General features: G+C 37.2%; 1 protein-coding gene across 1 annotated transcript; it reads right to left on the bottom strand.

The window, feature by feature from the left end:
* Window positions 1-5,714: 5,714 nt before the first annotated feature.
* LOC149790317 (uncharacterized) lies at window positions 5,715-13,059 on the bottom strand. The gene is made up of 2 exons (XM_089972369.1): window positions 12,637-13,059; window positions 5,715-8,373 (listed from the first exon to the last, which is right to left on the bottom strand). Exons 1-2 carry the CDS (start codon window positions 12,642-12,644, stop codon window positions 6,345-6,347), a joined length of 2,037 nt encoding a protein of 678 aa, XP_089828495.1. The 5' UTR covers window positions 12,645-13,059; the 3' UTR covers window positions 5,715-6,344.
* Between the last annotated feature and the right edge of the window lie 367 nt (window positions 13,060-13,426).

Here is a 13,426-nt window from a genome sequence, read left to right as displayed (position 1 = left end):
TTTAAACTTTAACTTATTATATTTTTTAAAATGTGCCATAATTTTGTATAGAACAGTGCTATATTGGATATGAAGATCCGTGTAATAATTTTGCAATGGAAAAATAATATATGACACTTTGAATTATTTATTCTACCTTTATCTCGTCCTCTTTCTCCATTAAAAATTGGCAAACTTTAGACACACACAAAAGTACACTAATGTTTGTTTTTTGTTTTGGCTTGTTGGAAGTACATATTAGTATTTTCGTGATATTATGACAATTACCGTATATTTGGTAATGGTATGTATCGTATTCAACAGCAATTACCGTATATTTGGCAATGATAATTATATTCAACAGCAATTACCGTATATTATTATAATTATATGCATCGTATTCAACAGCAATTACCGTATATTTGGCAATGATAATTATATTCAACAGCAATTACCGTATATTATTATAATTATATGCATCGTATTCAACAGCAATTGTTATATATGTGCGGCCAAAACAATATAAGTTGGGAAAGTTTGCCAAAAGCAGAAGTTTAATTGTTTTCTTAGTATGATGGACCATTTCTTTTCTTTATAAGAAACATCGTAGATTCTGAAAAGAAATAGCCTATTAATAAGTACCTACAAGTCTATCCGTCTCTTTCAGCAAATGTTCCGATTTTATTTAATAACATTTCTTTCTTTCTTCCTTTCTTTCTTTCTTAACTGTTTTTCCATGTTGATGCACACCATTTTGAAAAGCTTTCTTTTTAATGGTTCATTCTGTATTCATTACCATTATGACCGTTTTCCCACGTTTTTGCATTGCCTCCACTGCAACCGAAATTTAGCCGTTAATTATTGCAGAGTACCTTTTTTCGGTCCGTTTCGTGATACATCTGAGATTAGGGTGTTAAGTTCTAATATATTTGGAGTTGATCAAATTAAATTTTGACACAGATGTCGAGGTGGATAATATATCTTTTATAACACAAATCTGTTGCAAGATATATAGAGGGATGTTTAATTTTAGCTCCTTCTAAACAGTGCGGCACGTGTTTGCTGGCTTTCTTTTCTCAATGATTATATGTTATGTATGTTTGTGTTTTATAATTGACCTTAGTTCACAATTAAGTTAATGGACTACCTGTCTAGTGATATTTAATTTTTAATATTTTCTAAAATTATATATTAAATACTCAGAATATTATTAATGGAGGTAAACATGTTTATTTGAATGAGTCATCAGTTTTCCACTTGGAAATCCCTAAACTTGGTGACAAATTGAATGTTTTAGAGAGGAGACTGGCCTATATCCGGGCTTTATTATTGTCTTAGCTTTCTATATAAATGTTGTTTACTAGAAAAATTACTCAGTCTTGCCTTAACATCGGAAGTGAAATCAGTATTATAGCTGTTCAGTTTTTTGTCTTGACTAAAACATTAACTTGGAATTATTGTGAATTCAGCCAAGGACATTTTTGATTATATTATTGTGGTACATCGAAAGACTGTTTGCACATCGCCACATTCCAGACCATTGGTACATTAACACCTTTAAGACTACAGGCACATCAACACATCAGTACTGGAACTTATTCCGAACACCACTGGAATTCAATTGGAACTTCATACATTTAGACTTGTGATAGAACTTCTATGACTATCTGTGATTTAATTCACAATGCTGTAAATTCTTTTTTATATTTTCACTTTGTATTCTAAGGAAATAAACTATTTGCTGAAATTTACAAAAAGTGTTGGCTTTTGCTCTTTTCTGTTACTTAGTATAGGACCGTAGAGTTGTAGAAGTATATAACTTAATCTGTAGGATTCAAAATAGCACATTATGGAATTCTTACATCAGGGATGTGACAGTAGCTTTCTATTCAATATTTGTATATGTCCTGCTTAGCAGGCAATCAAGATATCAGCTGAATGTCAGTTATCACACCACCATGCCATGTTGCTTCTATCTAGGTACTTCAGTTATCACACGGCCATGCCATGATAGCTCTATCCAGGTAAGTCAGTTATCACACCTCCATGCGATGTTGGCTCTATCTAGGTACATCAGTTATCACACGACACGCCATGTTGGCTCTATCTGGGTAAGTAAGTTATCACACCTCCATGCGATGTTGGCTCTATCTAGGTACGTCAGTTATCACACGGCCATGCCACATTGGCTCTATCTAGGTACTCAGCATATATTGCTAGTAATAAAGGTTGGGATATATCTGTTTCATACGGGTCAGATCAATATTCTTCAGCCTCCGTGTGTGGGGGGGTGTAGTGGTTGTCTAGGGGTGGGGTTCTTCTTATAGACTTTAACGAATTATGAGAAGTTCCCCTGGTCCTTATTCAGAAGGTTAATTCTGGACACTATATTATTTATTGACTAAATATATTTATGGCTACGAGCCCCCAGTCAGCAATGCCGACAGTTAAATTAAAAGAAATACAAAGATGAAATTTAAACAATAACAATTTAATAAATGAAATTTAAAAGAATTTAAAGTAATCAATGTCTCTCTTTCACCCAATGATCCCTTTGATCATCATTTGAGTTCACAGTGTGAGGAGATTTTTCCCTTCTTGAGTGCTACTCATCTAAATCTCTTCGTTCCCTTGTCTTTCTCTCCTTTCGTGATCTCCACTTCCGCTTCCTCTTCTATAATCCTTGTTCCTTGCCGTTATCTTGACTTCCGCTTCCTCTTCTAGTATCCGGAACCCTTGACGGTATCCCTTGAGGTCACCCGAAATTCACTCGGTATCTCTCACAGTCACCCGAAATTCTCTGAACTTCTCTCGTCCCCCGAAATTCTCTGAAATTCTTTCGTCCCCCGAAAGCTTCCTGTTGAAAGGTATAATGCATTAGCATAGGGTTATAAAAATCTTCCCTCACACTACGTCACTGAACTGAACCATCAGTTTAAGGCGGGACATTTGGGTCGCGCATGCGCACACATCGAAATTCCCATACACTTCCGCCGCTTACAAAAATGGCGCCATAACACCATCACACAAAGGATTCAAATATCTACATACTGAGCCCTATCAGTATATACATACAAAATATTTCAAATATGATTGTACTAAAATATTACTACGATTAGTAATATGACTATCTATATATTTATATATATTTATATATATTTCCTACACAAGCGTACCAAATCCACAATATTCACATTCAAATGGTGATAAACGGCAATCCGTTACTCAATGGCAAAATCTATCATTACGTAAACAAATTTCTTGTCTACCAAAATATAACTACGCAAAGAATTACAATATTAATTCTTATAGCGGCTAGCGAGCAATACAATTCTTCACAAATACAAATCGTCCTTTCAAAGGGGCGTAAACGTAATAATCCACGAAATAATATGCACACATATTACTAGCGAAAGAAGAGAACATTTTCGCCTCACAAATAAGGTGTACATAGTAACATTATGAATAATGATGCAACGAATCAACATCGTAATCAATCGTAAACAAAAGTACTAGCTAAAGTCATGAGAAAAATGCAAAACATTAAGGTCATAATTAACTATTCATACTTCAATACAAGTAAAATGTATACATACGACAAATTCTCTTCAATTAACAGCAGTCGTATCAAGCAGAATCAACGTAACATCAAACTTACCTGATCGAAGCTATTTCATGAATTTCCTAAATTCCGCCAATTTTTACGAATGGCTAACGGAGTGTGTGTCACTGCGACTCTTAAACACCAACTGACGAATTTCAGGCTTGTACAAGTCTTATGCCAGTTTCTCGAATCAAGTCCCACCTACAACGCATCCCGATTGGACGGCGACGGACTCTGGTCATTTGATCGAACTGTCAATCATAAAAATGTCAGTCTGTGTGTCCCCATGTACTGTCCAGCCTACCATTGTCGGCTTCCGGCTCTTTGAAGTTGTCTATGTCATGTGTTCCCATGTACAAAGATTCCCGCCAGATTTCCACTCAAGAGCTCAAACAAAGGCTGGGTTACGTAAGAGGATTAGCCAACTTAGGTACTTGGAAAAACAAAGCTTACCTGGCTCCACTTACAGACTTATAAATACATGTATAATACAAGGGGTTGGGGTAAAACATCACATCGTGTGTTTAGGTGACGGAATTGATTCTCATTTGCTTGGTATGATAATGGTCATAATGTGTTAAAAGAGCCGCTAAAACCAACAAAAATAACAACAAAAAAGGTACTACTTCTTCATATCAGCATACTCGCCCTACACTCATGCAAGTCCACAGGACCAGTAACCTAAAACTACTACTGGTCCTGTCCATTTTCGACTATTCGTACATTTCGTCATACAAGACGACAAAAAGCAATGAATGACTCAGTGGTAAATGCAGCTAGACATGAATCCCAACCGCTCCGGTTGCCTACTGGTTAGAGCGTCCGCCTCTGATGCGGGATTTCGTGGGTTCGCTCCTCGACCGAGTCATACCAAAGAATTACAAAATGGTACCAACAGCTGCCTCGCATGGCGCTCAGCATTAAGAGGTTCGTGCTAGGACTAGTCGACATGGTGTCAAGATAATGTGACTGGGTGGGACCTCATGGTGCATGTCTACGGCATGATGCCCCAGTGCTATATAATCTGTAACATTGCAGACATCGTAGCGGTATGAGTGAAACATTGTTAAAATTACGTTAAAAATCCAAATCACAGACACGCGGACATAAAAAGTGTATCATCATGACCAAACAAAGCGTGGTACACAGCATTGTCGACAATTCGAATTTCATAGATTAGAACCCTCTCTCCACATTAAAAATTACATTTCTTCAAAGACATGTTTTAATCAAGCTCACGATTGATATAGCTTCATGAACGTTTTCTTTTACTGCCTAAATTTCTTCATGAACCTGTTTTATTTTTTTTTTTTTTTTTTTTTTGCATCCGATACGCCTGGAATTGCTCAAGTATATGGTTAACTCAATTAATACTTCGAAGTAGTGATAGTGGATATATTGAGGTTATTTGACATCGCGCGTTGGGTTCGTGTGTTGACAAACGTCTGTTAGCTGCAGTGTATTTGCATGTTTTCTTTTATTTTACCACATTATCAAGTAGTTCTTATGAAGATTCCCACATAATAACAACTACTTTCTGGAGCTTTCTGAGCTGGTTTGATTTTGTAGAATATGCCCAAACGTTTTAAATGTGCCTGATCGCAGAGTTTTATATTTTCGTCTTGCACGAATGATTAAGTTGGTATGCTGTACGAAAGTAACATTTTCTAGTCAACAAGACGGTTCTCAGGTATTAAAATATCGGTGTGCATCAAAGACGCACATTATGTTTTCGTTAGGGTGGCTTAAGTCTGCATTTAGTCGTTCTGCCAGGAGGATTTGATTATACTTGTTGGGCAATGAAAGTAAAGTATCTTCCCTAAGGGCACATTTGGCAGCCGACGATGCTAATTTTCCTATAGGTTGTATATTGTCATTGTCACCAATAATTGTCGATGTTATTTTATTTGAAATCCATCTTTCTGTCATTGTATAAGCATGCAAGCCGTTTTGAGATTATTTTCAACAAAGGGGATACAATTCCGTACTTTGGTTTGAGGTTTTACATTTTTTTTTTTTAATTTCTTATTCAATTTATAGATTTTTCAAAACTGTAGTGTTTCCTATATTAGACTGCAATTTTATACTTCTTCCAGTGTAAGTAAAATTGAATACCATAAAAACACACCAAAAGATTTATACTTGCTTTATTTTCCCTAGGAACTGCGTCACACTTCCTGTGCTCGAGAAACTATAATAAAATATCATCATACCTCTTTAGTGAAGGTTGGGATTCTCTTTAAGTTTCCCAAGCTGCACTGCGCTGATGTAAAGCTACCAACCAATCACTGCAGTTCAAAATTGAAGTTACGAAAAGAGCTGTTATGCAATTGGTGTCAATGCTGTGCGAATGCTGTCCCTAACCATCCAGTCGAGAAACGCCTATTTGCTTTTCATTACATACCCATTTAATCTCTTATGTTTGATATGGCGTTCGATACGTCTGTTCAATCCATATTTATTTGTTTCACGCCGAGGGAATTACTTCGGTGTCTTCTTTGATGTCGGCGGAAATTCTTAACTATCCCAATTCGTTTTAAATTTAATTCATACGCTAAAGCTAAAAATACTTCAATTCGTAAAAGATGGGGTATTAAATAAAAACGAAATCGCATTCATGTTGTTCCTTGTCGGGAAAAAGAATACGTCTGACATGGCACATGAATATGTTTTCGGTCCAAAAACTGGACGTGTCACTAAGCCATATCAAAATTGTTCTTTCCGCCGACTCGGAAAAATCGTTTATGTAGTTTTGTGTATATCACTCCGGGTCATTAGAAGAAACAATTTTCCCTAATAATGTACACAACTGCCAGTACACGCTAACATTGGCATCACCTCTCTCAACCACCTGTGCAAGGCATCTTAGGGCCGCTGTACTGTCTTCTAGTAGCAGATAACACTGAGATAAGAGTTCTAAAGTTTCTGTGGCGGTCTCTAACTTACTGTTATCTTTCTGGAAAATCTCCATTTCATGTAAAGCAGATTTACTTTCCTCAAAACGTCCCAGTTGACGAAGAATTAGAAATTGCAAAAAATGGGCGTAGAAAATGGGGTTTAATGACAAAACTCCACCGTTGCAAAGCAGGTATCTGACGGGATGTGGAACTATATTCATCTCCTCTTTTAGAAACATGACGGCATACATAATATACTTCTTGGAAAACTCTGTAATTGTCATACCTTCGTCGGTGGGATATTCTGTAAAGAACTGGTCCCTGATTACACTGAATGAGGTATAGAATACCACGTGGGGACCATAACTGCTGAGGACATTATCGATGATCATCAGAGCTCCTAATAGATCTTCTAGTTGGAACTTTACGGTCGCCAGTTTTAACCACCCTGAACAAGCGTCCAGATCACACGCCTTTAGCAACGAATGTAAATCTAATACTGCTTTGCGACTGGCATATTCATCAGAATTCAATTTGTCACTGATATTTAGCGATTCCCTGTAACTCGCTGTAAATATCAGAAGGTGCGCGCGCAAAGTTTCATCTTGGCTCTGATCTGTATTTAGTATATGAATCATTCTATCGATATACCTCTGAATATCTTTCTTGGAACATGACGAGCAGCCACTTAGAAGGGAAAGTCTTGCCACGGACAAAGTGTTGAAGAAGATGTGATACTTATAGAGAAGATCGTCTCTACAATCATTGGCTCTTGTCAATATCATATCCTTCCACAGGGGGTGACTTGGCTTTGAAATTTCTTCCAGATACGACAAAATATCCGCTTCAAGAAGGGGATCAGCATGTTTATCACCGAGCATGTTGTTAGCGGGGACAAAGTAGTTGGGACACAGTTTGTCCTTGATGCTCCGAACGACCCACTGAACGCAGGCAACAACTTGATCGAGAACATGGTGATCTGTCCATAGAGTTTTTGCTGTGTTTTCTACAGTCCACAGAAGACTTGTTTTCCATATGTACGATTCTATCCCGCCAGGGTACTTCCTTTTCAATATACCGTGTAGAGATTTGAGTATGTCGAAGCAAGTAATCTGAGGACCATTAAAAGACCAGACGAGCTCCTTTTCTGCCCAAGAAAATGATAGCCTCCACTCTCTTTCGTCTGGTTTGGTTCTGTTTCTTCCAATCGGTATAAGAAAATGACCACGTGATACGATTGAACCAATCAAATCTTTGGTTGGCCATCCATGCGGTCTACATCTGGAAATCCACTCACCCGCAGCTAATGGCCAGTCATTACAAGGGATACAGTAGAGATAGTCCATATCGAAATGATTACCAAGATGGCGATAGGTCTGTTGGACACATGGTCCATGATATCGCTTCTTCTTTAACAAACCAAGTTCCGGTAGCATTTTTAAAAACAAAGGCTGACACCGATTTAAAACTGACTGTGTAGATAAATATGGCGACTGTTTACAAAGAAGGGGCGAAATATCTCCACCTTCTGGTAATAGCTGTAAATGTCTGCACCCTTTATCCAGAAGAGAAAGTCTTGCATACCCTGGGTAGACACATCCTGTTTCAATCAAAAAGTTCGCCTTCATGTCATCCAGCTTGTCAGGGATGCTTTGGAAAACTTCCATGTCCCTGGATATATACATGAAATCCGTATCAGATTCAAAGCTATGTGGTCCTTCCGCTCGACTTCCAGAAATCATTCCATTTATACCCAATGCGTGCTTGAAAATAAATTCCAAGAAGACTACTCGGATGCGAGCTTTATGGTATCTCTCAGACAGCCTCCCTGTAAGAGATGACATCACGGACGACAAATCATCTTGCAAGTTTACCTCTTCTTCTGTGGTGGCCCTAAAACGAAAAGCCATGCATCATACAAAAAGTATATCAATACAACTTTCTTCATGCCGTGCGCATAAAGTAAATGTCTGAAAATACGTCGAATAAGTATATACTGATCTTACGTGGCTTTTGTTTGCCCCTGGCGTAAGTACAAGTTCGTAATGCACATCAAAAGGAACATGAAAGAATAATCACAATTCATAAACTCTTGTTCAAATTTTCAATCATGATCATTAAAGAATGTGTTCATATTATCGTAACTAATACACGTGCTCGCAATGGATTTTCATATCAGGAACAGGATAGTCGTTTGCGATACAAACATTCAAGGAAAACGAATTATTTTCTTTTTACTATTTGCTATATTTACATCATTTCTTTTTTTTTAATCTTGAATGGTTCCGTTCGTCATTTTTCCTTCAACTCCTGCTTTATTGTCCGATTATGATACCATTATTGCTGGAAATAATGAGCGAGCTTGCGAAATACTCGGAATGTACTTTGTGAACAGTCAGTTATAGCTGTGGCAACTGAATATAAATTTTACGTGCACAGAAATTATGAAACAATAATTGGAAGACGAAATAATATTTAGTATGAATTCACTATTGGTAAGCACGTGATTGACATTTGCAATGGTTTTAAATAATTAGGTCGTATTTTTTAGGAACAGATTGTATTTTCCAATAAAATTAAATTTAAACCAAAGTGAAATAGTGATGATTTACTGTAGCAAATAATTCAAAACTTTAATCTGCTGTTGATTTGTACCTGCATCTTTCTGATCATAGCCATTTTAAATATTTAATCTATGGGTGTGAGGTGTGATGGTTAGAAAATTTCAGAATCTTTGGAAATTTGTAGAAAGATATTTACAACACTGAGAATAAGCGCGCAATTTTATATTTTACTTTGCGAATAAGCACGCCCATTTGTTTTACTCTCTACTAGAGAGAACGTTAATAGATATCGTAATAAAATCTCAGTTGATAGTGGCTTTGGATTTCGATATTAATTGCAACCATACTAAATTGTCTACAGTATGTATGTATGTATGTATGTATGTATGTATGTATGTATGTATGTAATGATGTATTTCCTAATAATGTCATGCAAAGCGATGTGTTGTGACGGAGTGAAGAATGAAGACTCCCTCACGTAACTGAAGGCTGTCACGTTTCGTACGTTTTCCACTTTGGTAAGTTTCGAAACATAATGAACATGTCGTGACTTTATGTTAAGATATTTGGCTACCTTGATGCCTACATGGTCTTTCTTTCATGACTGTATGATTAATATGCTTAATATTTGTAAACTCAGCAGTATTCCGACTAGTACGAAATATCAGCCAACCAAATCTGTGTTGATACTGATGGACGATATGTGGATCTGAAGTGACATGTTCATTAAAATGTTTAATTTTGCTGCATGTAAATCTTTCCGGAACAAACATGCGTACACTTTAGACACATACCGGTAGTTAATAACAGCCATATCAAGCGCGAAATTCATAATGGCCACATGACAGATGGTTGTGCTATTCCAGGTGGATTTACAAGTCACCAAACAGATGAATTGCTCCGGAAAATATAATGTACATGTCACGAAAAGAACTCTACATCCGGCGGTAGCTGCACAGACACGAGAAATATCGGTAAGTGTATAAAATGTACACCGATGTGTACAGCCAAATTCGGATGCAGAAAATTGCACTTTTAATGAATAGATGATATCGGCCCATCACCCGAAAATCAATATCATTACGGGTGAAGGGCTGATTTATCGGCCTGCATTCAGACGCGCAATGTCATTTCAATACCGCACTCTCCAGTGTGGAGGTTTGAAATTACGTCACACGGCGGGATGCCACAAGCGTTTTGATTAGTTGTTTGCGTTTCCCCTAGTTGCCGCATATGTCAAAAACACTTTTTTTAAAAAAATGCAACGAATGCCCGGGGCTGATATTTCAGACAGTAATCACCGACGCTGCGGTTTTCAAAAAGTAAAATATACTAATCCATGACAACGGCAATGCTGCTGGTATTACTGCCGTGGGGGTAAACAACCCATAGAATAATGTTATAACTATAATTTATCCGGTTTTGGAACACACTCCGAATTGCCATTAATCCCATCAATGGAATCATCCTAACTTCTAAAGGCGTTTATTCCAGTCGTGGGTAGAAGGGGACGTCCATTAATTATGTCAACAATTTTCAGGCAATTTTTTACACACACCCCCCCCCCCCTTGTCAACAACTGTCAAACTTTCAGTGACCCCCTACAGCAATTTTACAGCACATGCGAATGGGGGGGGGGGGCATTTGCCTGAAATGAACAAGAGTCTGTTATCAAAGTGTACAACATTTGTAAGGCATTAAGGTTACTGCATCTGGTTGAAGAAGTTGCATGCTTGTGTAGGCTACATAATTTATTTTATGTATTATGTTAAAGATGACTATAATAGTCAAGCTCTCAAGTTTCCTAGGCTACGTTATCCATCCTTGGAGGGATAGCTCATGGACTTCAATATATATAGCATCTATACATATAACATAGATGCTATTTAATAGAAGTCCATGGATAGCTATACTATTTAGATGTCTATGGCTCAGTGCAGTCTTTAAATTTAGTAACAGCTTCCCTTAAAAATATGTCTACAGTCTACAATCTACATTGAATAAAAACAAAATATGATGATGCAAGACTATGACTTCCTTGGCAAGAGCTCAACCGGTTTAGGATTAAACTGGTGGGCTGTTGACGGGCGAGCGAGTGTGTGCATTAACACCGCACCGACTAATTTCCTATTTTTGATTTATTAAATTTATTGTAAAAAATAACATTGTTGACGTCAATTTATCTTGAACTCCCCCCTCCCCCATGTCAACAATTGTCAAACTTCTTCAAACCCCCTCCCCCCGTTTTGTTGACATAATTAATGGACGACCCCAAAGTCCCAAAACAGATAAACAACTTTTATTCGTAGGAAAATAGTGCATGGAAGACCACTAATTAAATATATTATATTTTGTTCATCCTAAGTTAGTTTTCGTTTGGTCAAGTGTTAGGTTGGAACGAATGTTTTGTGTTTTTTTATTATTATGAAAACGTTGTTCTCAAGTGGATAAAGGAAACAGTATGTATGTATGTATGTATGCATGTATGCGCGCGTGCATGTGTGTGTACGGATGTAGGCACCCACGCGCATATATTTGGAGGTTCTGTCGGAACCTCAGAGAAGAGAAAAATTGACGATGATGATGGTTGTGATATTATGGAAGAGAAAATGTATTTATCTGACATCGGACACCACTACAAGTGATTGAGTTACACAATTTACATTGATCTGAAAATATTACATATGTCATTTTATTCATATCAGCTAAATATTTTAGATTCATCATCCAGTTTCAGGGATATGATGACTTCATCAATATGATATCTCCAGTGTTCGATTTTCTCAACGCAAGACATCTCCTAAACCACACAAACTAAAACACGTTGTACATCGCACATCATTCACTCATGTAAGTTGTGTGTAAAATGTGGAGGTTAGATGACTTTCGCTTGTGCAGTTGGAGTCACGCTCGATGTAGGTAAAAATAGAGCCTTCCCTTGGAATAAAAAAAAAATTAAAACAAATTAAAAATACCCCCCCCCCGAAACAAAAAGAAGAAAAAAAAGAAAATCAACCATGGAGGTTCTGTCCGCACCTCAGAGTAGAAAATATTTACGACGATGATGGTGGTGATGTTATGGAAGAGAATACAATTATTTTTTTGACATCGGACACCACGACATGTGATTGAGTTATGTAAAATTGGTCTGACAGTCATTACATATTTTACTTTATTCATATCAGCTAAATATTTCAGATCAATCGTCCGATTTCACAGGTATGGGACATTTCATGATGACTTCATCAATATGATCTCTAGTGTACGGTTTTCTAAAGGCAAGACATCTCCTAAACCACACAAACTACAACACGTTGTATATCGCACATATTTTACACTTGTAAGTTGTGTCTGACTCATCACTTCAACATGGCCACAATTCATACACTGAGTTATACGCTTATAGGGTGACATAGCTTAAAAACGAAAGTCTCAATAAAGACAAATGTATAGAGGCGTAATCTCCGCCACTGTTGGGAAGGGGGCAAATTTTGCAACAAACAACTACTTTATTGAAAGGGGGCACCATAATTAAGTTTATAGATTTTCTTGATATGCCACTGCCAGTGTGAATAGTAAATAAATTGCTTACCTCATCATGGTTGAAGACAGGTGGACGATTCGACGTTATAACACGTTGGCCGTAGTTTACAATCTGAATAAAATCCGCTGGCCAGCATTTACAATCTACAGTGAGTGACTCATGGTGTGGGGAGTGGGCATATTCATATAAATAAAGCCAATATTTACACTGTGACCACTTACACGCACATTCAAAAGACAGAGTATACATAGTGCCTTCACAATATCAACAGACAACTTCCGACAAGTGGTAAACGTTAACTAAGGGTGTCAAGTTTAATACAGGATAGTTTAAATTAATCGGCCTTGGAATGCTAGGTGTGTTTTGGAACTAATCACCGAACCTGCCCATGCAGGTATTCAGTATCCTCGGCATTTTCCGTCAGGTCGAGAAAGAAACATCAGATCAAAGCGTTGTCTTTGAGAACCATAGGCCTAATTTGACCTACTTTATTTACAGTGTAGTAGACTGGTCTCTGTCATACTTATACCTATATGTAACAACGAGAGGTACGATCATTTGTCAACACTGAAGTCTCCTAACAAAAAACGCCCACGGACAATGTTTCTAATGTAAATAAAATGGCCGATGTGCAGCCAATTTCGAAATTTCTATGTACTGATATAAATAAAATAATTTTACTGGAGAAAATGATAAGTAAGACTTTTGATCTACTGTTGCTTCGTTTTGTGTTTTAAATGAGGGAATGTGTTAAATAGGACATGCAACTCCGGAACAATTGATCAAGAATTGGCGTTCGGAATGAGAGAAACAAAATCGGTTATGCCGTACTTATCAA

This window comes from Sinohyriopsis cumingii, chromosome 10 (assembly GCF_028554795.1).
Source record: "Sinohyriopsis cumingii isolate HCF-2022 chromosome 10, ASM2855479v2, whole genome shotgun sequence".
Classification (NCBI taxonomy): Eukaryota; Metazoa; Mollusca; class Bivalvia; order Unionida; family Unionidae; genus Sinohyriopsis; species Sinohyriopsis cumingii.
Note: the sequence above shows the minus strand (reverse complement) of the source record. Positions and strands in the feature narration are given on the sequence as shown.